A 26,757-nucleotide genomic window follows, 5' to 3' on the forward strand; every position below is an offset into this window, starting at 1 on the left:
TTTAACCCCCCAAGAGTCACATCAACATCATCCCCCGAAATTGGCACTTCTAGAATTTGAATTTACGTCTCCGGTAAATATATTTGAAGCGGAACTCGACCTCTCAAGTCCCATCAGTGACATAACTAATCTAAGCCTTAAGAACTAGTAAATCACTTCTTCTGTCACCAAGTTCATGAAGTCACAGAGGCGTTCCATGCAGTGACAGCACAAGGGGGAGCAGGCTGTTCATCAGCATGCTATGGGTGAGGCTTGGCCCTCAATCTCTAGGTTTCAGCGGGCAGAACTTTCTTTTGTGGGCCGAGTTCTAGTTTTCTAGGCAGTAATATCACCCGTTGATCTTTTTCCAGCGTTCCCCATGTGGCATAAACCGCATATTACGCCAGCTTTAGTATACGGCTCATTAGGACTACGGCAGACATTGTTAGAGGTTTCATTAGGTTTTACTTCTTCTGCTCATTGTGTAAAGGAAGGGGGGGGGGGGGGGGGGACTACGTCCGTTCTTAGTTTCCTGTAAAACCACTTAGATGTCCACTTGGCAATGACTGCAGCATCTGCGTAGTTAAACGGCACAGAGGGATAAAGAAAAGCCCCTTCCCACATGTGACAATCAGACATACGCTCTCTACATGATTGGGTGATGACGAACACAAGTCCACGTCAGTCCTGGGACAGATCATTCGCTGCTGCCCGCTTCTTTCCTCGCTGCGCTCCCCTCTGGCTTACAGGACCGCTATAAATTCCGCATTCCCAAATAGATTTCAAAAGGCTATATCTCTGCTTCCATCGGGGCTACAGACGAGCCTTTGGTCTCATTTTAAAGCAGAGTGTCCTGGCTTGGTAAAAGCACGCTGGTACCACTTACAGAACCAGGGCTACAGCCGTTTGTCGAAAACTGTACTGGCCCTTTCCTATAGAACGAACAGAGCCTGGGGTAATCCGTAGACAGAAGAGCTCCGAGTCTCACAGAGTCACCCCCTTGGTTCCATCCTACTATCTTTCCACATACTGTTTTCTGCACGGAGGATGGAAAGCAGAGATGGAACAGAAACTGGGCAGCTGAACGTAGTCTGAAGAAAGCCTTCCGCTAGAATGATGCTCTGCCCAGATCTGTAAGTACAATCATTTTATCTACTAAAAAGGAAACAAATCCAGATACTTTGTGTTCCCGTTAGAGAACTATTTCACAATTAAATTAAATATATGTTACTTTCATATAGAATCAAGAGTGTATGCCCAGAGAGCAGTAAAAGTGATGGCGTCCTTTAGCGTTCCGCCCCATCAGAGCCCTTCTGATGCCGACACAGACAACAGTTTAGTGAACAGAACCGTTTCTACATCTGTAGGACAACTGAAAGTCATTAGATGCATAAAGCTGCCAGGCAGACAACGTGGAGTGTGCTGCGTTATACTGGACTTGCTGACAACGACCCCACTTATGGAAAAGTGGTCAAAAGACAACTATGTTGAAGACAAGTATTGCAACACCCACTAAGCCTGCGCTGTCAGGCAAAAGGGATATGCAAATCAGATGTGTGAGCATTAATTACATGAGTATCACACAGGAGATCCCCGTACAGAAGCCATCAGAATTCCAACAGGTCTAGAGCTGACAACGGGGCCCGGCGGTGGGGGGGTGGGGATGTCACCAGGTGTAGAGCTGACAACGGGGCCCAGCGGTGGGGGGATGTCACCAGGTGTAGAGCTGACAACTAGGTTTGGCGGTGGGGGGATGTCACCAGGTGTAGAGCTGACAACTAGGTTTGGCGGTGGGGGGAGGTCATCAGGTGTAGAGCTTGACAACGGCGTCCGGTGGGGGGGGGGGGGGGGATGTCACCAGGTGTAGAGCTGGACAATGGGCTCCGGTGGGTGTGGGTGTGTGGGGGGGTAGATGTCACCAGGTATGAAGCTGGACAACGGGCTCCGGTGTGGTGGTGGGGGGAGGTCACCAGGTATAGAGCTGATCACGGGGTCCAGTGGGGGGGATGTCACCAGGTGTAGAGCAGACAACGGGGTCCGGTGGGGGAAGAGGTCACCAGGTGTAGAGCTGACAACGGGGTCTGGTGGGGGAAGGTGTCACCAGGTGTAGAGCTGACAACGGGGTCTGGTGGGGGGGTGTCACCAACCAATCAGCACAGACATCGCAGCTTCTGGACCTTCCAGAGTCCACTGTTGGCCATGTTAGTGGGAGATGGAAGCCATCCGGTGTGTGCGGCGCCGCCACGTTCAGGGAGACCTCGTAAACTGACAGAACGTGGACAATGAAGTCTTGTAGGAGCTGTGAAGACATCACACACATAGTCTCCCCTCACTCAGGGCTCACAGGCCATTGGAACTTTCACTAGCACCAGAACCATCCGTAGGGAACGGTGTGTGAAGAGTTACCATGAATGAGCGGCTTCACACATCACAGCAGTGAATGTACAGCGGCGCCTGCGATGGGGCTCGGAGCGACGGACTGTAAGTAACAAGTGTTGTGGACAGATGACTCACAGGACACTGTATTCCATTCGGATGGCGGTACTCTGGTGTAGCGGTTGCCTCGGGAGTGCTTTGTACGTGACGGCATTGTCCCAACAGTGAAGTTTGGAGGAGATTTTGTTATGGTGGTGGGAGGGCTGGGAAGGCCTAGGACCATTGGTTATAGTGAAGTCCACCCTCAATGCCAACGGGTACAGAGACATTCCTGACAAACTAGACCGCCGTGCATGCCTTTCATCCCCCATCACTATCTGAAGCTCTTCCAGGAATGGGAGCAAATCCCTGCACACATCTATGGGATCTGGTGGACAGCGGCCGCGGAGGGGGACTGCAGACATTGAGGCCAAAGGAGGCCCAACACTGGATAGAAAAATGGAAATAAAATCACATTTCATCCCCTTCTATGTGTCCCAAGACTTCTGCCAATAGAGTGCCTCAGCTTCCCATCTGCAATTCCAATTAAAGAGCGTGTAAGTAAAATATTTTACTTTAAATTACTTTAGAGTGCAGGATACTTGGCAGGCTGTCTCATTACATAGAAAATGGATCTACTTTCACAAAAAGAAAAAAGAAAGCAAAAAGCGTCAGGAAAACGTCTAGATGAATGATAACGGCCAAACCGGGTCCTATCGATTAGATTACTAAGGATTCATTGGTGCAGATTAAGTCCATCAAAGTGCTATAGTTAGAGAAGCCAAGAAACTACCAGTCCCGAGCAGCATCCACACGTGGCAGTCCGCATCACTTCTATCCGTCTCAGAAGCGCTGCGCTTTTCTGGGCATCTTGAGGATTTACAAGATGACGCACAACGCTACAAATAAAAAGCGGGCGGCCCGGGAGCAAAAGGAAATCTGCAATCCATCTTTATAATAAACTATAGGCATTAAAAAAAGTTATCAAAGATTAATGAAGCCATTAAAACGGCTTTATAAAATAGTGCTTTAGACATGATGAAGGGAGAACTCAGGGGGCACGTTCTAGCAATCAGCCGTGGAGGGCAGGCAGCGCTCCACAGCGCAACACAAATGACGGACTGGAAGAATTTGCATCCTGCAGTCTTGTTAGACCATGGACTTCTTAACAAAATTGCCTGCAACTTTGTGTTTCCCTGCGGTCCTCCACAGGACTTCCTACCCTGCCCTCGCCCCCACTAGCAGCGTCCTGCACACTAAGGAGGTGCCACGGTATCTTGGACTGTTAAGAGGAGTCTTGCACCATTTTCTATCTAGCTTATCTGAAGATCTTTAGGTTGTAGCGGGTGACGCATTATATATCCATCGGGGGGAAAGGCACTTGATTACTGAGAATTCACCTCCAGTGCCCCAAGACCTGCAAGAGGAGAGGACAAGCATTAGGGTCACAGGACAGCAATACAAGTACACAGATTGTTCTTAGAGTCAGACGCCTGGAGGAGGTAAAGGTACCTTTATATCAGGCACTTATCACCCAAGTGGTTGCTGGAAACTAAGTTTGGGCAATAGTCGTGCCGTGTACAAGCAGCCGACAGGGTAAGTCACTCATTTGTCGGAGTCACTTGGTCGGGCCGTGTAAACAGTAATTGGTCAATCATTGAGCGACTGGCTATTTACTATGAATGGAGGCAGGCGGGCCGGATCACAGCGGGGCTGCAGCACTGGATCTTGGCAACCACTTTAGCATTCGAGTACAGGAGGTCCTACTGAAGTGCCTCTCCAGACAACCCCTTTAAAAACTTTCTTTGCAACGCCACTACCAAGATGTCAAACATTTTGCCCATGAGCACCCGGCCTTGTTCACATGTTGGCTTCATATCAGTAGCAGACAAGTTACACTAAATAGACCCGTATGAAGCCAGATAATCCTGCTCTTCACTTATAAATGGGGGCACAAGTGGAGGATGCGGGCAGAGGGTGGCAGACAACCCCTTTAACTAGTACCGCTTAGAACTTTAATTACAATTAGTGAATTCTAAAATACAGTGAACACAAAGCAAGCCGTACAGGAAATATCTGGACCAACCCGTGTGGCGACCAGGGAAATGAGCGAGAGATTTGCATTCATGAATCCCAGAGCCCGTCGGCTCCCACCAGCCCCATAGACTACAGATCCGGCACTTTCAGAAGAGAATTCCGCACCGTTAATGTAGCGGACTTACGGAATTTGCGTAGCCCAATAACAAGCGCATGGCAATGACTGCCAAAAACTGTAACTCGTCACTTGATGCAGCAACCCCTTCATGCCCAGGGCATATATCATCCGGGGCGTGTGGGGATTGTGTGGAGCGGGGAGCCGACGCTGCACCATACGCAGCAGGAAAGGTAGGTGCGAGGAGACTTCCCCAGACTCAGTGTGCCAGCTCCTCGGAGTCTACGGGGCCGACGCTGCACCATACACAGCGGGTACACGGCAGGGAAGGTAGGTGCGAGGAGACTTCCCCAGACTCAGTGTGCCAGCTCCTCAGAGTCTACGGGGCCGACGCTGCACCATACACAGCGGGTACACTACAGGGAAGGTAGGTGCGAGGCAGACATCCCCAGACTCAGTGTGCCAGCTCCTCGGAGTCTACGGGGCCGACGCTGCACCATACACAGCGGGTACACAGTAGGGAAGGTAAGTGCGAGGCAGACATCCTCAGACTCAGTGTGCCAGCTCCTAGGAGTCTACGTTTAGTCTATGGGGCTGACATGGCCAACGCTGCACCATACACAGCGGGTACACGGCAGGGAAGGTAGGTGCGAGGCCACCAACCCCAGACTCACTGTGCCAGCTCCTAGGAGTCTACGTTTAGTCTATGGGGCTGACATGGGCCGACGCTGCACCATACACAGCGGGTACACGGCAGGGAAGGTAAGTGCGAGGCAGACATCCTCAGACTCAGTGTGCCAGCTCCTAGGAGTCTACGTTTAGTCTATGGGGCTGACATGGGCCAACGCTGCACCATACACAGCGGGTACACGGCAGGGAAGGTAGGTGCGAGGCCACCAACCCCAGACTCACTGTGCCAGCTCCTAGGAGTCTACGTTTAGTCTATGGGGCTGACATGGGCCAACGCTGCACCATACACAGCGGGTACACGGCAGGGAAGGTAGGTGCGAGGCCACCAACCCCAGACTCACTGTGCCAGCTCCTAGGAGTCTACGTTTAGTCTATGGGGCTGACATGGGCCGACGCTGCACCATACACAGCGGGTACGCAGCAGGGAAGGTAGGTGCGAGGCCGACATCCCCAGACTCAGCGTGTCACCTCCTAGGAGTCTACGTTTAGTCTATGGGGCTGACATGGGCCGACGCTGCACCATACACAGCGGGTACACGGCAGGGAAGGTAGGTGCGAGGCCACCAACCCCAGACTCATTGTGCCAGCTCCTAGGAGTCTACGTTTAGTCTATGGGGCTGACATGGGCCGACGCTGCACCATTCACAGCGGGTACGCGGCAGGGAAGGTAGGTGCGAGGCCGACATCCCCAGACTCAGCGTGTCACCTCCTAGGAGTCTACGTTTAGTCTATGGGGCTGACATGGGCCGACGCTGCACCGTACACAGCGGGTACACGGCAGGGAAGGTAGGTGCGAGGCCACCAACCCCAGACTCACTGTGCCAGCTCCTAGGAGTCTACGTTTAGTCTATGGGGCTGACATGGGCCGACGCTGCACCATACACAGCGGGTACGCGGCAGGGAAGGTAGGTGCGAGGCCACCAACCCCAGACTCACTGTGCCAGCTCCTAGGAGTCTACGTTTAGTCTATGGGGCTGACATGGGCCGACGCTGCACCATACACAGCGGGTACGCGGCAGGGAAGATAGGTGCGGGGCCACCAACCCCAGACTCAGCGTGTCACCTCCTAGGAGTCTACGTTTAGTCTATGGGGCTGACATGGGCCGACGCTGCAACATACACAGCGGGTACGCGGCAGGGAAGGTAGGTGCGAGGCCACCAACCCCAGACTCACTGTGCCAGCTCCTAGGAGTCTACGTTTAGTCTATGGGGCTGACATGGGCCGACGCTGCACCATACACAGCGGGTACGCGGCAGGGAAGGTAGGTGCGAGGCCGACATCCCCAGACTCAGTGTGTCACCTCCTAGGAGTCTACGTTTAGTCTATGGGGCTGACATGGGCCGACGCTGCACCATACACAGCAGGGAAGGTAGGTGCGGGGCCAGCAACCCCAGACTCAGTGTGCCAGCTCCTAGGAGTCTACGTTTAGTCTATGGGGCTGACATGGGCCGACGCTGCACCATACACAGCGGGTACACGGCAGGGAAGGTAGGTGCGAGGCCGACATCCCCAGACTCAGCGTGTCACCTCCTAGGAGTCTACGTTTAGTCTATGGGGCTGACATGGGCCAACGCTGCACCGTACACAGCGGGTACACGGCAGGGAAGGTAGGTGCGGGGCCACCAACCCCAGACTCAGCCTGTCACCTCCTGGGAGTCTACGTTTAGTCTATGGGGCTGACATGGGCCGACGCTGCACCGTACACAGCGGGTACACGGCAGGGAAGGTAGGTGCGAGGCCGACATCCCCAGACTCAGTGTGTCACCTCCTAGGAGTCTACGTTTAGTCTATGGGGCTGACATGGGCCGACGCTGCACCGTACACAGCGGGTACACGGCAGGGAAGGTAGGTGCGAGGCCAACATCCCCAGACTCAGCGTGTCACCTCCTAGGAGTCTACGTTTAGTCTATGGGGCTGACATGGGTCGACGCTGCACCATACACAGCGGGTACACGGCAGGGAAGGTAGGTGCGAGGCCAACATCCCCAGACTCAGCGTGTCACCTCCTGGGAGTCTACGTTTAGTCTATGGGGCTGACATGGGCCGACAGACTCCCTATAAAGTACTTGTTAGAATTACCTGAACATTCATCTTTACAAGGACTATATTTCATCTCATTCGCCCGTCCCTTCTGCTGGCATGGATGCCATGGCTTCAGCTTGTGACCCGCAGCTCTCATCCAGACGTGGTCGTTTAGCCTCTGGTTCCTTCAGGGTCTCTCGCTCCACCCCACTGGACACGGTGACCGGGAGAGAGGTACTGGCCTGAGCAGCCAGAAGCTGCAGAGGGTTGGTAAGAGCTGTCGGAAGGATCAACCAGATTACTAAATCAGCAGTAAAAAGCTCATTGCTACAGTCATGCCGGACATGTTGGTCACCCCCGGGCAGTGGCGTGCCGCCAAGAGAGGAAGAGCACTCAACTGCTATGGTGCCCGTCCCCAACCACTGCCCGGGGTGCCGACCTGCTAGGGGGCGCTCTGCAGTAGCAGTGTAATAAAATAAAACTGACCATACTCTCCTGACTTCGTTGCCAGCCACCGTAGTTTTATTCAAGTGCCCCGCTAACTGCCTGGTTGAGCGATCACATGACCCAATACACGTTATCGCTGCTGCGAATCCCCGGCCTCTGTGTTAGCGAGGCTGGGTAGGTTTGCAGGGATCATGTGTTTGTCACATGATCACATAACCAAGTCGTCAAGGGGGCACTTCACCAAAACGGCACCGACTACAGCGGAGAGACTAAGGAAGGGACAGTCTTACCAGTGAAAGGGGGCGGTATTACTGACAAATCATAGCATTACCACCTGAAGGGGTAAAAGGCATTACCTCACCAAAAGTGATATGAGAGGAGACATCCGTAGTCACTGGAGGTAACAGCACTGTAATCACTATCACTGTGTAGAGCTGGGATCTGACTAATATTTAGAGTTCTCCAAGGTCGCCATCTTTATGTGGCTACTTTCATCTACTTGGAGAGCCGGGCTGTGATTGGTCTACATACCATACATGTTTGCCGGTAGGCTGGCAGCTGTCACGACTTCTTTCGTCACCACTGGAGAGTGCTGGGCTATGCTGACTGGAGCTGCTTGCTGCAGAAGAGTCACTTTCTGCCCCTGAACAGTTTGGGGCAAGGCACTCGCTACGGTCTGAATCACCCTGCTGGCAGTTGGAAAAGTGGGAATTGTAGCAAATGTGATGGTGTTCACCTCCTCCTTCATGCCTGCAAACCAAAAGAGGAATTTGTGTTACTTGGATGTACAATTCATCACTCGTCACGTTCATTGGGGGACCCAGAATAGCTGCTGCCACTAGCAATAAGGAACAGGGGAGGCGGATGAGCCGGGAGGAAGAGAAGGACAAGACAGAAAGAAAAGGAGGGGAGGGGGGGCAGACGGGGCGGGGCAGACGGGGAGGGGGGGGGGCGGGGCAGACGGCGCCCCGTCCGGGCAGACGGGGAGGGGGGCGGGGCAGACGGCGCCCCGTCCGGGCAGACGGGGGGGGGGGGGGGCAGACGGGGAGGGGGGGGGGGGGGCAGACGGCGCCCCGTCCGGGCAGACGGGGAGGGGGGGGGGGGGCAGACGGCGCCCCGTCCGGGCAGACGGGGAGGGGGGGGGGGGGGCGGGGCAGACGGCGCCCCGTCCAGGCAGACGGGGAAGGGGGGGGGGGGGGGCAGACGGCGCCCCGTCAAGGCAGACGGGGAAGGGGGCGGGGCAGACGGGGAAGGGGGCGGGGCAGACGGCGCCTCGTCAAGGCAGACGGGGAGGGGGCGGGGCAGACGGCGCCTCGTCAAGGCAGACGGGGAGGGGGGCGGGGCAGACGGCGCCTCGTCAAGGCAGACGGGGAGGGGGGCGGGGCAGACAGCGCCTCGTCAAGGCAGACGGGGAGGGGGGCGGGGCAGACAGCGCCTCGTCAAGGCAGACGGGGAGGGGGGGGCGGGCAGCCGTCAATTTCTTTTGAATTTTCATAGTCATAAGCTTCAGGTCATCGCTATCCCTCAACTTTCATGAAATTTCAGATGACAGGAGGTACATATAACAAGTTTAGTACTGTGCCGATAATGACGCAGGGTGCAGACAGCAGGAATTGAGCGGGTGAGGAAGATCAGGAGTATTTTAGAAAACTTGTTGAAAACTCAGGTTTACTATAAAATAGGCAACCTGTTCTGACCTCTGGCAGACGCGACGCCGTCCATAGCTGCTCCACGCACTTCATCTCTGGTACAAGGAGGCCTCTGGTTTGCAATTATGTATCCATTTGCTGAATTAGTCGGTGTGGTGACTACCTGCACCATGGTGACGGTAGGTGCCTGCTGCACCACATGGATGGCATGGCTTGTTGGCTGGGAGGTCATGATGGAAGCAGGCATGTAGGCCAAAGGTTTTGCCACAAAATTGGTTTGTGCTACAGGCTTTGCCATGATAACCGGCTGGGCGCTCACTGGAGAACCTGCCACAAAACATCAATAAATGCAGGTTATGAAGAACGAATACAGTAATAGTCTACAGAAGTACATAGACACAAAAGTAATCTGGATTGGTCAGCCATTATGCTTTAACCCTTTAACTACCAGCCGCTTTTCATCCCTGTGTTCCAGGTGCTACGACTATCTTCTCATCAGCGAAGCCGTACAAGCGCTTGTTTTCGGTGGGAACAGTTGCATCTTTAATGCTACCGTTTATTGTACCATACAATGTATTGGGAAACTTTTAAAAACCTCTATAATACAGGTAAAATGAAGAAAAAAAATTGCGACTGTGCCATTTTTCGGAGGGGCGGTGCTTTTGCAGCATTTAGGGGGTGGTAAAAAAATAAGAATTATGTCCGGCCGTTAATTCTAAACTTTAGGCTTCCCAAAAGGAGAAAATTAAAAAAAAACAAAAAAAAAAACTATCGGGTTCTGGGCCAAACCCATACTTCCCTCGGAAGGCAATCAAGCACAGCGTATTCCTGGACGCCGTATTCCCCAACCAGGTCCTTCACCAGAGTGCGGTCCCAGCAGAATTACTAGAACAGAACAGACCTTCCTGCTCTAATCCCAACTCTGTGCAGGCATTCGCCAAGAAATCCCAGCGCCATTATTGGGAGAGCAACACATTCTACAATAGGCTCATTTGGAGTTTGAGGTAATAAGGCCAAGCCATAAAGGTTATAAAGACCAAGCAAGAAAATCTACTGGCCATGAGGCCGTAAGCCCAAGCCATAAAAGGCCTCTAGGCTATAAAGCAAAAACCATACAGCCCTAGAGGTCCTGGGCATTAGGCACACACAGAGCCAACCCTCAGAATTCTGCATTCTTGTAGGGTTAAGGCAAAAGCCAGAATCCCTTCTGCAGGGTATTTCTTCCCCAGCTCTGGCATCCCGGTAATACTGGACATTGCCCAGGTAAGTACATCCCCGAATGGAGGCAGACAAACCAGAAGGTCCAACGCCACAAGATGGTTTTCAAGTCAGCTCATCCCGATATACCGGGGGCGCAGCACGTTATTTGACTTCTCATCTAGTAACCTTTCAGGACAAGTCGTATTTTGTAATGACATTTGTGGGAACAGAGTGTTTTGTATAAAACTTAGTTTTGTGGATTTCCCTTTTTAGGGTGTTCACACACTGATCATATCCTCGGGGGCGGTCCGACACCATGCAGAACACACTGATCATATCCTCGGGGGCGGTCCGACACCATGCAGAACACACACTGATCATATCCTCGGGGGCGGTCCGACACCATGCAGAACACACTGATCATATCCTCGGGGGCGGTCCATTCCGCTGATACCAAGTTTATGCTATTCTTGTACATAAACAAAGGTTTCAGATTTGCTTTGGAGTGCTGGCGTTATTCTTCCATCGGCGGAGCTCTATTGGGGCATTCTGTACTCTGCAGGATGAGCTCTAGGCTCCATTATCCAATTTTTGGGAACATTTTGATTGCTTTTTATTCCATTTTTTCTAGAGGCTGTAAGTCTGCCATGTTTTTTTCCTAAACCGGCGTTCAGCGTGCGGCATAAATCCGTCACATGCATTCTGCAGGCCGGTACATTTACACCAATGACACATTTATATAGGGGTTCTATTTCCTGCAGGGTGAGTTGCGGATCCACGCGACATTTTGATCACTTTTCGTTCCTTTTTTGTAAGGTAAAAGAGGCAAAATTAGCTTTTTTCGCCATGTTTTTTTTTTAAACTTTTTCCCCATGACATTCACATGGGTGGGTTAAATGTACCAACATTTTTCCTCTGGATCATTAGAAATGCAGCAATTCCACACACTTTTTTGTTTTTTTTTTACATAGCAAAAGAGGGGGGGGGGGGGGGGATGTTGACTTTTTTACTACTTAAAACCTTATTTTTGTCTCCCTGTGGGACTTGAACAACAAGATTTTTGTACTTAAAATCTAGTCTTGTTCTTTGAGCAACAGAGCTGCAGATCATGTGGTATACCTACTGCCACTAGGAGGCGACACCAAGCAGAAAACATTAGCTCCTCCTACTAGCTATACCCCTGCAGCAGGCACTACTCTTATGTAAGTAGTAGGAGTAGAGTAGGATATGGAAACAGTCAAGAACATGACAAACTGTTCGTTAAAGCTGTAACTCGAAATAGTATCATCTGCAACTGCAAAATGAAGACTCCCACAAGGAGGAACATATGTTGAAGTACTAATAGAGCACGGGTGGGTAGTGTGTCCCCAGTGAACTAGACAGGGATGTCACAGTAAGCACCAAAATCTTGTTTTCTCGTCCGTATCATTGGGGGACCAGCTGAAGACCTTGAGGTGTTCTAAAGCAGTCCGTCAAAGGGTGGGAAAATAAAAAAAAGACGCATGCAGTCAGTTTACTGTGACCGAGAGAGGCGTGATGCAAAAGACAAGAATTATTCTTACTGTTAATTCCTTTTTCATGAGTCCATCATGACCGCACACATGGAGGTTGCTCCGCCTGTGATCCTTGGGACAGGAAGAAGGAGTTCTTTAAAAGCCACCTCCCACCGCTTGACTCCGGTGACTTCCAAATTATCACAACGGATACGAGGTCCAACAGTTTTTTTATTAGCACTGAAAGACATTAATCGTATGTACAGACATTATATACATCAATCAAGGGTGGGAAAGCAAGTGCTGTCAGGATGGACTCATGGAAAAGGAATTATCGGTAAGAAATAATTCTTGTCTTTCCATAGCGTCCATCATGACAGCACACATGGAGGTATACCAAATCATAAGAGCTTTCTTTAGGGGGGGGGCAACTACCTGGAGTACTTTCCGTCCAAAGGCCAACTCTGTGTTTGAGTATAGATCTAGTCTATAATGTCTTGCGAATGTATTTCTACTAGACCATGTCGCTGCCTTGCAGATCTGATCTATTGAGGCTCCCCTGCGCTCTGCCCAGGAGGTGGCGAGAGTCCTGGTGGAGTGGGCCCTCGTCCCCTCCGGAGCTACCAAACCTCTGGTCTTGTAGGTCTCCTGGATCGCTAACCTGATCCATCTAGCTATAGTGTCCTTTGAAGCTGGTCTGCCCCTACTGGCCCCTTGGTATTGTAGAAAAAAAACTTTTCTGACTTTCGGAAAGTTTGAGTAACCTCTAGGTAGGCTTTTACTACTCTATGGACGTCTAGGTTATGAAGACGCTCTTCTTTCGTGTTACTAAAATTTTGACAGAATGATGGCAGTGTTATTTCTTGATTTAGATGGAAAGGGGACACGACTTTTGGTAAGAAGTCAGGGGTGTGTTTGAATATTACCCGGTCATCTAAGACCCTTAAGTAGGGCTCTCTACTAGATAAGGCTTGTAACTCGCCTATTCTCCTAGCCGATGTGATGACGATCAGAAAGGCGACTTATGGATAGATTTCTCACCGTGATCTGGTTAATGGGCTCGAATGGCGGGTCGCAGAGGCCCTCCAGGACTACATTAAGGTCCCATGACGGTGATGGCTCCCTCACGAAGGGTTTTGATCTATTGGCCCCCTTCAGGAATCTTTTAATCCATTTGCTTTCCGAACGTTTAGCATCAAACAGGGCACTACGAGCTGCTGTCTGAACCCGCAGAGTTCGGGGACTAAGACCCTTGTCTAGCCCTGCTTGCAGAAAATCTAGAATTTTAATAACGTCCGGATGATCTAGGTTAGGGCTCTCTGGTTTATACCACGTACAGAACACTTCCCAAATTCTATAATAAATTTTCGAGGTAGTTGATTTCCGACTCTTGAATAAAGTATTAATTACCTTGTTGGAAAGCCCCTGTTTTTTTAATCTCTGCCTCTCAGCAGCCAGGCCGTCAGTTTTAACCAGTGGATTCTCTGGAACAAAACTGGACCCAGGGATAGGAGATCCTCTCTGAGGGGTAGCGCTATCGGAGATTGTATTGCCAACCAATTCAGCATTGGATACCATGGTCTTTTTGGCCATGCCGGGGCGATGAATATGACGGTGGTGTGACTGCGTGCGATTTTTTTGCAGGCATCTGGCTATTAGCGGTAAGGGAGGGAACGCATAATCCAGGGGCATTTCCCATTCTTGGGACAGTGCATCTAATGCTAGTGGTTGGTCTGCTGGATCTAGGGAGAAGTCCCGGCATTTTGCGTTTTTTCTTGAGGCAAACAGGTCCACTTGTGGTAGCCCCCACTGGTCCGTAAGATGTCAGAATACTTCCGGGTTGAGGGACCAGTTTCCCGGATCCAGTTTTTCCCTGCTTAAGAAGTCCGCCACCTGATTTTGAGTCCCTTTTAAATGGACCGCCAAGAGGGATGCCGTGTTGACCTCTGCCCAGGATAGTATTTTGCTTGCCATATACTGCAGGCGAGGATAGCAGGTGCCTCCCTGGTGACGGAGAAAGGAAACCGTAGTCATATTATCTGATAATATTTTCACATGTCTGCCTCGTAATACATCCTCTGATCTAATCAGGGCCTCCCAGACCGCCCTTAGTTCCCTATAATTGGATGAGTGGGTACTGGTGGACCTAGACCGGCATCCCTGCAAGGCTTCACCTGCCACTTGGGCACCCCATCCTGTACCGCTGGCGTCTGTATTTGTAGTGATGCACGGAGAGAGTGCCCACTGGACTCCTTTCCTCAGGTTTGATGGGGCCAGCCACCAATCTAGGGATTTTTTTTACCCATAGTGGTAATTTGAATTTTTCCTCCAGGGATTCCTGGGAACGATCCCAGGTCGTCAACAATTTTTGTTGTAAAATCCTGGAGTGAAACTGAGACCAGGGAACTGCCGGAAGACAGGACGTCATTAGGCCCAGGATATGCATTGTCTCCCTTACTGACACCTCTTTTTTCTTCCGGAAATTTTGTATCTCTTAAAATGTGGGAAATTTTTGATTCGGGTAAAAAGGACCGATTTTTCTTTGAATCCAGAAGGATCCCTAAAAAAATCTTTAGTTTCTGGGACTAGGCTAGATTTTTCATAATTAATGATCCAGCCTAGTTTTCTGAGTAGCTGTAGCGTCTCCTCTAACTGAGCCCTCATGGTTTTAGCGTCGCTTGCTATCAGTAGGAGATCGTCTAGATAAGGGACGATTTTAATATTGCGCTCCCGCAGGAACCTAACTGGTTCAATCATGATTTTTGTGAACACTCTAGGGGCTGAGGAGATGCCGAACGGTAGACAGATAAATTGAAAATGTCGTATGGCATTACCCATATAAACTGAAAATCTTAAGAATTTTTGAGATGTAACACGGATGGGGATGTGGAAATACGCATCTTTTAGGTCTATAGTACACATAACGTTACCCTGACCTATCAATGGGACCGTCGAGCGTATGGTTTCCATTTTAAACATATAATTATTTATATAAGCATTTAACTTTTTGAGATTCAAAATAACTGTTTGCTGTTTGGCTTTGGGACCAAAAATAAACGGGAGTAATAACCCTGGCCTTGTTCCGCCGCAGGGACAGGAATAACTGCTCCTATGTTAATCAAATTAAATACACCCTCCTCCAATTTTGCTTGGAGGTTGGGGGGCTGCAGTGGTGTTATGCAGAAATTATCGGGGGGATTCGAGTTTAGCCTGATTTTATAGCCTGTAGAGACTATCTCCAGAACCCAGGGGCTTTTTGAGATCTGCAGCCAGTTTTCTGAGTATTGGAGGGAGAAGTCTCCCCCCCCCCCCCCCCCCACCGTGACTTTTTATCTTGGGTCAAATCTAGAGGGAAACCCCGAAGTTCTCCCTCTGCCCCCTTTCGGGTAGGACCACCTACCCATCTTCCATTTGCTTTTTCCCCTTGGGATATATTCTTTCCGAAAGGGAATGGTTTTCTTGGGCAGGTAGTCTGTTGGGAAGCCTAGTTTTTTATCTACTGCTTTCTCCAAGATTTTGTCCAGTGTTGGCCCAAAAAGATATTCACCCATCAAAGGGATTGTGCATAGCCTGGACTTGGACGTCTGGTCTCCTGCCCATGATCTGAGCCATAAGGCCCTTCTGGCCGCATTTCTTGCCGCGAACCTCACGGACTCCCCTGATGCGTCCGCTAAGAAAGCTGTCACTTTTTTAATTAGGGGTAGGCATTTGACAAGCTCTTCCCTAGGGGTTTTTAAATGTAGGTGAGAATCCAGCTGATCCAACCACAGGTGTAGGGACCTTGCCACTGATGTGGCCGCTATGTTGGTCTCTATGACCGTGGAGGCCGATTCCCATACGCCTTTCAGGAACCCCTCCATTTTACGCTCCATCGGATCTTTCAACTGGGAGCAGTCTTCAAAAGGGAGAGCCATCTTTTTTGTCAGTTTTGCGACTGGATCATCAACTTTGGGGATTATACGCCAAAGAGAGGAATCCTCCGCCGTAAAAGAGTCTCTCTCTGAACTCTTTTTGGATGATGGACCCTCGTGTGGGTTTGCGCCACTCATCCAAGATCATGTTTCGCAGGTTTTCGTTAACTGGGAAGCATTTCTTGTAGCGAGTTCTGAGGCCCCCAAACATTTAATCTTGCACTGATCTGACCTGCGGTGTATCAGTGAGCTCCATGGTGTTACGGACTGCGGAAATTAGTTCCTCCAGGTCCATGTTTGAGAAAAAGAACTTTTTATCCCCTTCTAGTATGGGGGTTGACACTTCCGAGGAGTTGTCTGAAAACTCTCCCTCTGAGTGTTCAGGTGAAGAGGTCCCATAAGTTTCGGTGCAGACCCTTTTCCGGGAGAGTCCCGGTTGGGCGTCAAGGGTTTGCTCTTTTAATGCCTGTACCTCTTCCTGCACCATTTCATGAATACCCTGTAATAGGTTGTGTTGCTCGTCTAACTATTTTTGAAGTACAGTCCGAGCATATGGGTCTCTTGGCGTTATCGTCCACTTTTTTTGCGCATAACGCACACCTCTTGATCCTTTTTTTCTCCTGCTGTGAAAAACTTCATTACTCACAAAACATGTCCCCCATGTTTGTCCAAGTGGACTACTTACAGTTGGCACAATCTTATCCCCTTCAGCGCTATCCATACTTGCTCAGCCAGGAAGGAAAAGTCGCCTTAGGACATGAAGAGGGATCATTGTATTTGAATTTGGCGCCTTTAAGCGCCTGCGCTATGTCTGACGTCATGCCGACGTCTGACGTCATCGCGCACGACGCAGCGCCGCCCCATACTCGGAAGCCGGCAGCCGATAGACGCCGAGGAGGAGCGCAGAGCAGTCGCACCTGCACCTGCCGCTCCTTCCCCACTGAAGATGCTGATCCTCCGGACGGAGCGAGGAAGCTGCCTCCCCTGGCCGGATACCCCGCGCCCCGGTGAGTAGCGCTCGCAGCTCCCCCTGCCTCCATCCTCAGCACGGAGAACTCCTCCTGTGTCCGTTTGGGACAGGAAGACACTGGAGTCAAGCGGTGGGAGGTGGCTTTTAAAGAACTCCTTCCTGTCCCAAGGATCACAGGCGGAGCAACCTCCATGTGTGCTGTCATGAATGGACACTATGGAAAGTATTCTTCCGGTAACATTTTGAAGAAATGTGCAAAGAGGTCCATGCAGCTGCCTTACACACTTGAATAGCAGAAGCACCGTTGCTTACGGCACGTGAACCCCGCCTGCCCGAGTGGAGCACGCCGTAACTCAGAATGCAGGCTCTCTGTCATTGACACAGTAGGCCTCTACAACCACTGATCGGATCCAGAAAGTGATGACCACTTTGGAAGCTGCAAGACCATGTACTGGTGGTGTGAGCAAGTCCTTGTAGGACTGTACATATGGCCGACTATGAGGCCAGTGGGTGCTGCAAATGTATGGATCAAGCAAATATTTGTCATTTATGGAACTAAGGCTCAAGCTCATATCCATACCCTGCTGTAGAAAGGACAGGTGGGGTGATGAACAAGAACGCATTGGGTGAAAGTGGTGTTCGCAGCAAAGAAACTTTTCCAAATGCAATGGTAAACCCTAGACGAATGCTTGAATGACAGGTTCCGTAAATCCCTGGGCTCTCAAGACCGTGGCTTCAACTGCCATGCCGTTAACTGAAGCATGGATAAATTCAGGTGGAAGAGGGGTCCCTGTAAGAGAAGATCCTTTCGATGAGGAAGTCGCCATGGAGAGTCAACGAGATCCGTGTCCCATGCCTGGCAGTGCCAATGAGAATCACCAAGAGACCTTCCATTGTGACCTTCTTGAGAAGTCGAGGGATTAGTGGAAAGGGGGGACATGCGTACAAAAGCCCTGTCCAGGGAATTACTAGAGCGGATCATGAGATCTGGCCACAAAGATTGGCAGCTGTTGATTGATTCTGGACGCCACCTAATTAATGTCCGGTTGGCCCCACTTTCGATAAATTGCTCAAAAAACGTCTGGATGTAGCTCCCATCTCCCAGATCGACTGTCTCCCCACCTAGGAAGCCTGATATCCCAGTTGTCTATTCCCGGTATATGGACCACCGAGTGTACTGAGAGATGATCTTCATCCCAGTTCAAGACCTTTGCTGCTTCTGCCATGACCCTCAAGCTGTGGTACTCGAACTGGGCGACGTGTCAACTGGGGTGGGAAGTGATGAAGCGACAGAACAGCCCTAAATTCCAACACATTTATTGGCAGTCTGGATTCCTATTCAGTTCAAGTACCTTGTGGCATGAGATTTCACAGAAGACCTCACTAGCTAAAGAGACTGGCATCCATGGGGAATACCTGCCATTGAAGGATCATAAATGAGCATCCCAGATAGATCTGTGGGGAATCCAGCCACCAATGAAGGGAGTGCTGTGTTTTCAGAGGAATTCGAATCTTCTGTCTACTATCCTCTTGATAAATAAGGAAGAGGCCTCCCAAGTCCTAGAGGGGTCCCCACTACACCCACCCCTATGCGCTCGCCTGCCTTTAAGGAGGTGGGGAGTTTTCTGGAAAAAGGGGAGACAATATGGCTGGTGTGTAACATTCATGTTTTAAGCTTCAACATGCTGCCTTTTCTTCTGAGGCCAGGGCAGACAACAGAACTGGTTAGTTTGGTGCCTGCAGGATGGGCATAGCTTGTAGGAGGAGCGAACACTTTTCTGCCACTAGTCCACTAGTGGCAGTTTCTATGCCACACGGTCTTCAGCAGTGCCCCCCAATGATATGAACGAGAAGTCAGCATATTTTATTATACTTCTAATACACATTTGTATAGCAATGTATTGTAAAGCCTATGAAACTGAGCCAGAGGCTGAGCCTGTAGCTGGCAAACCCAAAGGCCATAGCAACCCATCAGGACAGCATGATCACATCGAAGGGGTCCGATGGGTAAGAGGAAGCACCCCCCTTCTGTCAGCATTTTACATGCCACAGTCACACTGACCACGGCATGTGAAGAGTTAAACAGCCGGGCTTGTTTGAGCAGGTGCCAGGCTGTTATCTAACAGCTAAGCATCCGCTCTCCTTGGTACGGGAGACCAATGCCAGGCTTCTGAAGACAGAACATCAGAATAAAGACTCTTAACAGCCGCGACCAAAAGACGTATGAGTGGTTGTCAAGGAGTTAAACATCAACACGCTCGTAGTAACCAGTGCAATAACATTATGTCCTCAGATGGTAAAAGGCTTAAAAAAAACAGAATTGCTATTTTTCATTAAAACGCAATAAGTGATCAAAAAGTTGTATATTTATCCTAAAATGGTGCCGATGGAAACTGCACCTCACCCCACAATAAGCGCGCTCCACTGGCAGACAACGGTATTATGGGCCTGGGAATTGGGCGATTATTATTTTTTTAAGTTTGTGTTGTGGAAAACCAGAAAACAAAAAAAAAAAAAAGACTAAATGTGAGTTAGTAGAGAATAGAGCTCTAACGGACGCCATGAGACGAAGGCCAGAATCTATCTGGTGCCCCGTACAGGCAGCGCCTCCCCAGGCGGTTCATATAGTAACACTCATCCTGCACCTCGTCGGGCTGCTCAGTTCATTACGCAACAAGAAGAAAGCAGGTTTTTGTTTTTAATCATGAATCGCCCGTAAGTTTTTTTTTATTGTTTAGTAGTTTTGTGGTACCCGCGGACACGGAGCTTGGCGTATTGCATTTTTAAGATTGTGTATGAATAAACTTTCACATGGTCTTCTAGTCCCGTTAGCCGAATTCTACATGCGGGAGCTCGAAATCCGACCCCGTTCCCGGGCCGACGGCCGCGCATACTTGTCATTCCGTCTTCTCTTCTGTACCGCAGATGCTCCGCGCCGCTCGCCATCAGACATGCACAGTACACATTTTTTTTTTAACTCCTGCCCTTCCCTGCATCGTCTAGAGAGGACGTGGATTCTGCGCCATTTCCACAATGTCAATTACGGAAGGGCCACTGTCCGCTCGTGTGCGTGTACCCGCGGATGCTCTATTGGTTTGACCATGCGGGAAACGATCGCGGATTCTGCAATTCAAACCCGGTGGTGTGCAGCCGGCCTAAACTTACTTCTCCAATACACTGCAGTATAATGTAAGAGTCACACATTAAGCCCTGCCACAAACCCACGGCAGGGCTTAATAGGTTATATACAGGTCGTGTAAAGTCAGCTTGGCCTCCAGGAATTGTGTTACTAACCTGGTGCACTCTGGGAGTACCGATACTCTGGGACAGAGGCCATCTTAAAGCCAAAATCATGTGGAACAGGGGATCCTTCTCGAGACATGCTGTCTGGGGTCTGCAAGCCGCAGGAGTCCGGGTAGGTGGGGGACGCGGGGGCGCTCCTACAACAAGGACAACATTCTTCAAGCAAGAAAAAAAAAAAAGGAAGAAAAGGAAATAAACCCGACAAAACATGAAGGGAACGTTTCTAGAAGCAATACCTGGAAGACAGCGGGCCAAAAGGAGTGCGGAAGGATGAAACCCCCCTCTGCCTACGTTTCCTAAATGCCTGCTCAACCAGCTTGGCCTCCGACGTAGGATCGATTCTCCAAAACGACCCTTTCCCGGGCTCCTCCTGAGAACGCGGTACTTTTATAAAGTAGCGATTCAGCGACAGATTGTGACGTATGGAGTTCTGAGGAGAGAGCGAAACAGAAGACGTAAGGCCCCAGGACACGGCAGCCGGCGCATTTAACCCCTTCAGGGTGCGGCTGGCTTTCGAGTTTTGTTTTCTCCTTTATTCCTCTGCCTCTTTACGGGGCGACTTGTATCTTTCCATGTCATGTACTGGAAACTATCAAGCTGTCAGGGACGTAAAGTGAAACAGGAACTAGAGCTGCCCCAGTTTTGGAGGGTCGCGTTTACATGACAACTTCATTTCGTGGGCCCACACCGCCGCCGCCGTCTGACCGCCAGAACGGTACTTTTTACTCAGTTTGGGGCAGAGAACACCCGTTTTTGTGTTTCTCCTGTCTTTTAGTCCCGACTAGCGATCATCTGATCGTGCTTACCATACCCTGCGATGCTTCAGCAAGGTCTCCTGGCCTGTGAGCGCCACCCTCTGGATACACATCACTATCACACTGCTGTGTTTACAGATTTGGCTTTATGGCTTTGCTACTTGTAAAACCTTATATGTAAACCCTTCACCCCGCATCAGAGCCCACAGCGTTAGTCTCCATCCTCCGAGTTGAGAGGTTTTCATTGCCACCATTGTGGGGTACACATGACTTCCTCCACACGGGTGAGCAAACAACGTAGTGCCGCCCCCATGTGAGATACATCATGTGACTTTCATACCTCTCACTTTTGTAGTAAGGATTTGGAAGAGTCGGTTGGAATTATTTAGCAGACCTGAATATTGAAATCTCTTCTGCTTTTCATGTTCACATATTAAGCCATGCCTTAGGCAGGGGGTAATATGGTTCAGTACACGGCAGGCCTGGAAGCCTTCGCTAGGCCCAGAGCTGCACTGGTAACCATCTCATCACGGAGGCCGGGCGACCCGCAGGCTAACATCCTCTTTGTCCAATAAAAAAAAAATCTTGTCCCTAGAAGTTGAAGATGAAACCTTCTGTGTGATTGTAACATTGTTATAAGCAAGTGGTTACAATATCAGAGCAAAAGCATCATTTATTGTAGAGAACGGACCCCCTGTAGGCTCTAGTACCCTGTTGTACTGCCTCTAGCTTGGATACAAGCTGTGATACGGGCAGGCATATGTAGGCTCTAGGACCCTGTTGTAACGCCTCTAGCTTGGATACAAGATGTGATACGGGGGCATGGAGGCTCTAGTACCCTGTGGTACCGCCTCTAGCTTGGATACAAGATGTGATATGGGGGGCATGGAGGCTCTAGTACCCTGTTGTACCGCCTCTAGCTTGGATACAAGATGTTATACGGGTGGACATGGAGGCTCTAGTACCCTGTTGTACCACCTCTAGCTTGGATACAAGATGTGATACAGGATGGCATGGAGGCTCTAGTACCCTGTTGTACCACCTCTAGCTTGGATACAAGATGTGATATGGCTGGCATGGGGGCTCTAGTACCCTGTTCTGCCTCTAGCTTGGATATAGGTGTGATACGGATGGGCATGGAGGCTCTAGTACCCTGTTGTTCTGCGTCTAGCTTGGATATAGGTGTGATACGGATGGGCATGGAGGCTCTAGTACCCTGTTGTTCCGCCTCTAGCTTGGATATAAGTGTGATACGGATGGGCATGGAGGCTCTAGTACCCTGTTGTACCACCTCTAGCTTGGAACCAAGATGTGATACAGGTGGCATGGAGGCTCTAGTACCCTGTTGTACCGCCTCTAGCTTGGATACAAGATGTGATACGGGTGGGCATGGAGGCTCTAGCACCCTGTTGTACCGCCTCTAGCTTGGATACAAGATGTGATGCGGGGGGCATGGAGACTCTAGTATCCTGTTGGGCCGCCTCTAGCTTTATACAAGATGTGATACGGGCGGGCATGGAGACATACAAGTTCTGTATGGTATCTTGCAGCCAGTCGCTCCACATGTAACTGAGCCTCTAGATTGTGAAAACTTGTAGGCGATGGAAGTTGCTGTCCTAGATGACCCCATACATTTTCTACTTGCGATAATTCTGGCGACCGGGCAGCCACGGCAGTGTGACAATGATGCGGGCGCTTCCTGCGACCCCTTGTGTGCCATGTGCCGCTTCACAGCAAAGGCAGGATTAAGACGCTCACAGGGGTGTAACGATGGCGCCACCAGTCACTGGATGGCGGACAACTAAACCGTTGGAGCTGCTTGTTGGACGATCCTCTCTACTGATGGTCTGAGCCCCGTCACCCTGTGTGCGCGCCCTCATGCATCCACGGTTCCCAACACCTCAAAAGGGCTCATGTCCACGAATGGGTTTTGAACACGTATGGAGTCAATAGACTTTCATTGATCCATGCATGACAAATCGATCACAGCATGGTCTATTGTTCTGCGTACCATGCAGGAGGCCTATACGTTTGTATAGGGAGCGTATGGAATGTTGTCCATATGCATCCCCGCTCTAAAACGTGGGAAATAAAAAAGGAACGCTCTCCTGCGACGCCCGCTGGGGTCCCGTTCTCAAGTTGAGACCCCGATCAGCAAGTTTTTCCCTGAGGATAGGGATTAACTTGAAATTCTGGTACAACCCATTTAAAGTTGTTGTCTGAGCTCTGAGGCCACTTCACCAGGTCCCCCGTGGTGTCACATAACTCTCTCCACTCGTCTCCCACAACCGACTCAGGTCTACTGGCCGACGCCATCTTTAGAGGCTGCAGTCAGCCTGAGCCGTCCACAGACAAGCTGCTGCAGCCAATGACCGCGCTCAGTGACCATTGCAGCACCACCATTGGCTGCAGCAGCATGGGCTGCTCTTATTTTACCCCTCCGTGGACCCAGTGAGACGGCCTTCCATAACGTGGACAATCCCTTTAATTCGCACCATCCCCTTGTAGCTCTCGGAGTCAGTCGTACCTGCCAGCCTTTGTCAGCAGACCTGTAGTAAGGATAATGCTTAGTAATATGAGCATAGATTCCACTCAATGTGAGTTGTCGATCTTTTGCACAGGAGATGGCTTGAACGATGAGCTGCGCATACGAATACGGGGGTTTGGATTCATCCTGCGGGAAATAATCACAAGCTGTAACATTCATGCAATGCATCATGGCCGACACACCGCCAACATACCCCCCAGCTGCACAACTAGTCTCCCTTGTGATGGAGACCTTACAGGACAAGAGCAGCAGCGCCATCTCTAGTTACAAGTGTCACTTCTGCTTATAGGGAAGCAGCCTGCGTTCTGGGCCATCGACGGGGGGCGTTTATGTGGCCGACTAGGAGAAATTACACTGCTGAACCATGAAAGAGCGAACACATTATTAAAGGGCCACGCCGCCGAGAAAGGAGATTGTTATACTTACTGTGAACACAGCTTGGACCACGGGTATAGCTGCTGCCAGTAGTAGGCGGGCACTAAGCATAAAAAGGGTTAGCTCCTCCTACCAGCTAAACCCTTCCGGCAGGCACCAAGTTAATCATTAGGATGTTAATAAGCTGCAACCAGAAGTGTGAAGTATAAAAGATTTAGCATTAAACCGCAACAGTGAAGAACATGCATGACTCCGGGGAAACCACTCCAAGGAGAGAGGGGAATTGAAAAAAAACTGGGTGGGTGCCGTGCCCCCCACTAGACGAATCAAAGATTTTAGGACAAAGTACAAAATTCTAATTTTCTTGACTGAAGCATTAAAGGACACAGCTTAGACCGTGGGACGTTCTAGAGCAGCCGCCAGGGGTGGAAGCGCCGTTATGCACTGCCCAAGAGGCACCTCATAGCCTGACCCGAATATAACGCGGAAAGGAGGATCTCTGCCCTTTACGCAGTATTCCAACATCATCGCTGACTTGATCCAGTGTGAAATGAGCAACTTGGAAGCCGCAAGGCCTTTTCTAGGACGTCCAGAATCATGAAAAGGGAGTCATAGCGGAAGTCTGAGCCAAAGAGATTGTTGGAGCACAAACCAAAATCAAGCTTATGGAGAGTGCGCGCCCTCGGATGTACGTCTGCAGGGCGGAAGGATGGCAGCACAAGGTCCTCATCGATGTGGAAGGATACCAACTATGGTAGGAGAGAGGACACAGGGCGGAGGACCACCTTGTCCTGGGGTACAACAGGGAAGGGAGGATCGATTGAGGTTATGGAGAGTGCGCGCCCTCGGATGTACGTCTGCAGGGCAGAAGGATGGCAGCACAAGGTCCTCATCGATGTGGAAGGATACCAACTATGGTAGGAGAGAGGACACCTTGTCCTGGGGTACAACAGAGAAGGGAGGATCGATCGAGACGGCTGCAAACTGACTCCGTGAATGAAGGGGACAGCCACCAAAAAGGCAAAAAGGCGAGCTGGGAAGTCTCGCTTAAGTGGAGAGGGACATGGTTAAAGTGAAAGTTAACCCGTTCCCATACTTTATTTTAGTGTAAATATACTAATTTAAAAAAAGAAATAACTAGAAATGCTTAAAAAAAATTTTTTAAGCTTTTTACCCCCAATAAAACTAAAAAAAGTCAGTGAAAAAGATAAAACCGCCCTCTGTCACGGAAAAAAAAACACCAGCAAAAATAAATTATGATAGCTAAAAGGAAAAAGAATAGGGCAGTAAAACCACCACATGGGTAAAATCCCTAAAAGTGCCTGGTCCTTAAGCCTTTCCGTTCCAATGTCGGGCCTGCCCCAGCATCATTATTTCCCTCCACAGGTCCGATGTCAGGACAGGCGACACTGCAGTGCAGGAGTGCATCTGCACCCGATCATCAGACACATCAGGTGCAGATGCACTCCTGCACTGGTCCTCATCAAGCACCCCGAGGAGAAGGCAGAAAGGGGTTTTAACCCTTTCTGCCTTCTCCTTTACACATTACATAGCGCTCAATTAGCGCTATGTAATGCACAAAGATTCCGTCCAGCGATCATGTGACTGCCGATGTTACCTGACCCCCAGCGGTCACATGATCGCCGAGACGGGAGGCAGAAGGGAGAATGCGGAAGTATTACTTCCGTATTCCCCCACGGTGCAGTGAGCACATGCACCCTCCTGAACTGTCAGTTCAGGAGGGTGAAGGGAAAATGTTTTTTTTTCTCATCCATTCTCCCCAGCTCCAAATAAATTGGAGCTGGGGAGAATGGATGAGAAAAAAAAAATTTTATGGATTGGAAAGGGTTAAGGTACAAAACAGCCTGGTCCTTAAGGGGTTAAGGTCTCAAGGCAGAACTGGAGAACGATAGGGAGGAGCGGCATGGGCAACTCACCGTAAGAAGGTGTGGATGGTCACTTTCTACACCAATGGGTGCTGGTAACGGATGGACAGGGCCGATATCTGTCCGTTCAAGGAGCTGAGGCCCAAATCCATGTCTAGACCGGCCTGAAGAAAAGTAGTCGGGAAAGGGGAAAACGACACCAACTGCCCCAGAGGAAGTAAGCTTTCCACACCTGGTGGCGAACCAGAGAGGAGGATTTACTAGCTGTCAAAATAGTCTGGATGACCGGTTCAGTAACACCCAGATCCCTCTGGATCGGAACCTCAACCACCAGGCCATTAAATGAAGTGTGGCTAAACTCGGGTGGAAGAGGGGTCCCTCCAGAAAAAGATCTGAAAGTGGAAGGCGTCATTGAGACAATGAGTAGGTCGACTAGGTCTGCTTAAATCGAGGCCAGTTCGGAGCCACGAGTACCACTGGAAGACCTTCTGGTTTGATCTTCTTGAAAGGGCAAGGAATGAGCTGGAATGGGAGAAATATGCAGGGCAACTTGAAGTCTGTCCACTGAATACAAGAGCGTTACTGCCCATGCTTGAGGATCCTTTGCCCTGGACATGAAGGTTGGAATTTTGCAATTGATTCCGGATGCCATCATGCCAACGTCTGGGTGCAGATCCCATTCTCCCCCGTATAGACTCTGTTTAGAAAGTCTGCCATCCAGTTGTCCATGCCTGGTATGTGGGCTGCAGAGATGGCTGCGAGGTGCGTTTCCGGACATGCTCGGATTTTTCCTGCTTCTGCCTTGATTCATATATGCGACAGCCACCTAGTTGTCAGTTTGGACACGGACTAGGAATCCCGACAGCTACTGCACAAAGTGACAGTAGTATGACCCAAAGGCCCAACTCTTATTGGGAGTGTGACTCCTGTACTGTCCACTTCCCCATGTGCCGTGAAGTTA

At 50.3% G+C, this 26,757-nt stretch overlaps 1 protein-coding gene across 1 annotated transcript; it reads right to left on the reverse strand.

Moving 5' to 3' along the window:
* Positions 1-2,945: 2,945 nt before the first annotated feature.
* On the reverse strand, positions 2,946-23,793 carry LOC136578096 (forkhead box protein K1-like). Its single transcript, XM_066577998.1, has 7 exons — positions 23,515-23,793; positions 20,469-20,662; positions 20,224-20,369; positions 9,404-9,682; positions 8,238-8,456; positions 7,317-7,536; positions 2,946-3,811 (listed from the first exon to the last, which is right to left on the reverse strand). The coding sequence occupies exons 1-6, from the start codon at positions 23,791-23,793 to the stop codon at positions 7,352-7,354; spliced, it is 1,302 nt and encodes a 433-aa protein (XP_066434095.1). The 3' UTR covers positions 2,946-3,811; positions 7,317-7,351.
* Positions 23,794-26,757: the final 2,964 nt, after the last annotated feature.

The sequence above is a fragment of the Eleutherodactylus coqui genome, chromosome 8 (genome assembly GCF_035609145.1).
Source record: "Eleutherodactylus coqui strain aEleCoq1 chromosome 8, aEleCoq1.hap1, whole genome shotgun sequence".
NCBI lineage: Eukaryota > Metazoa > Chordata > Amphibia > Anura > Eleutherodactylidae > Eleutherodactylus > Eleutherodactylus coqui.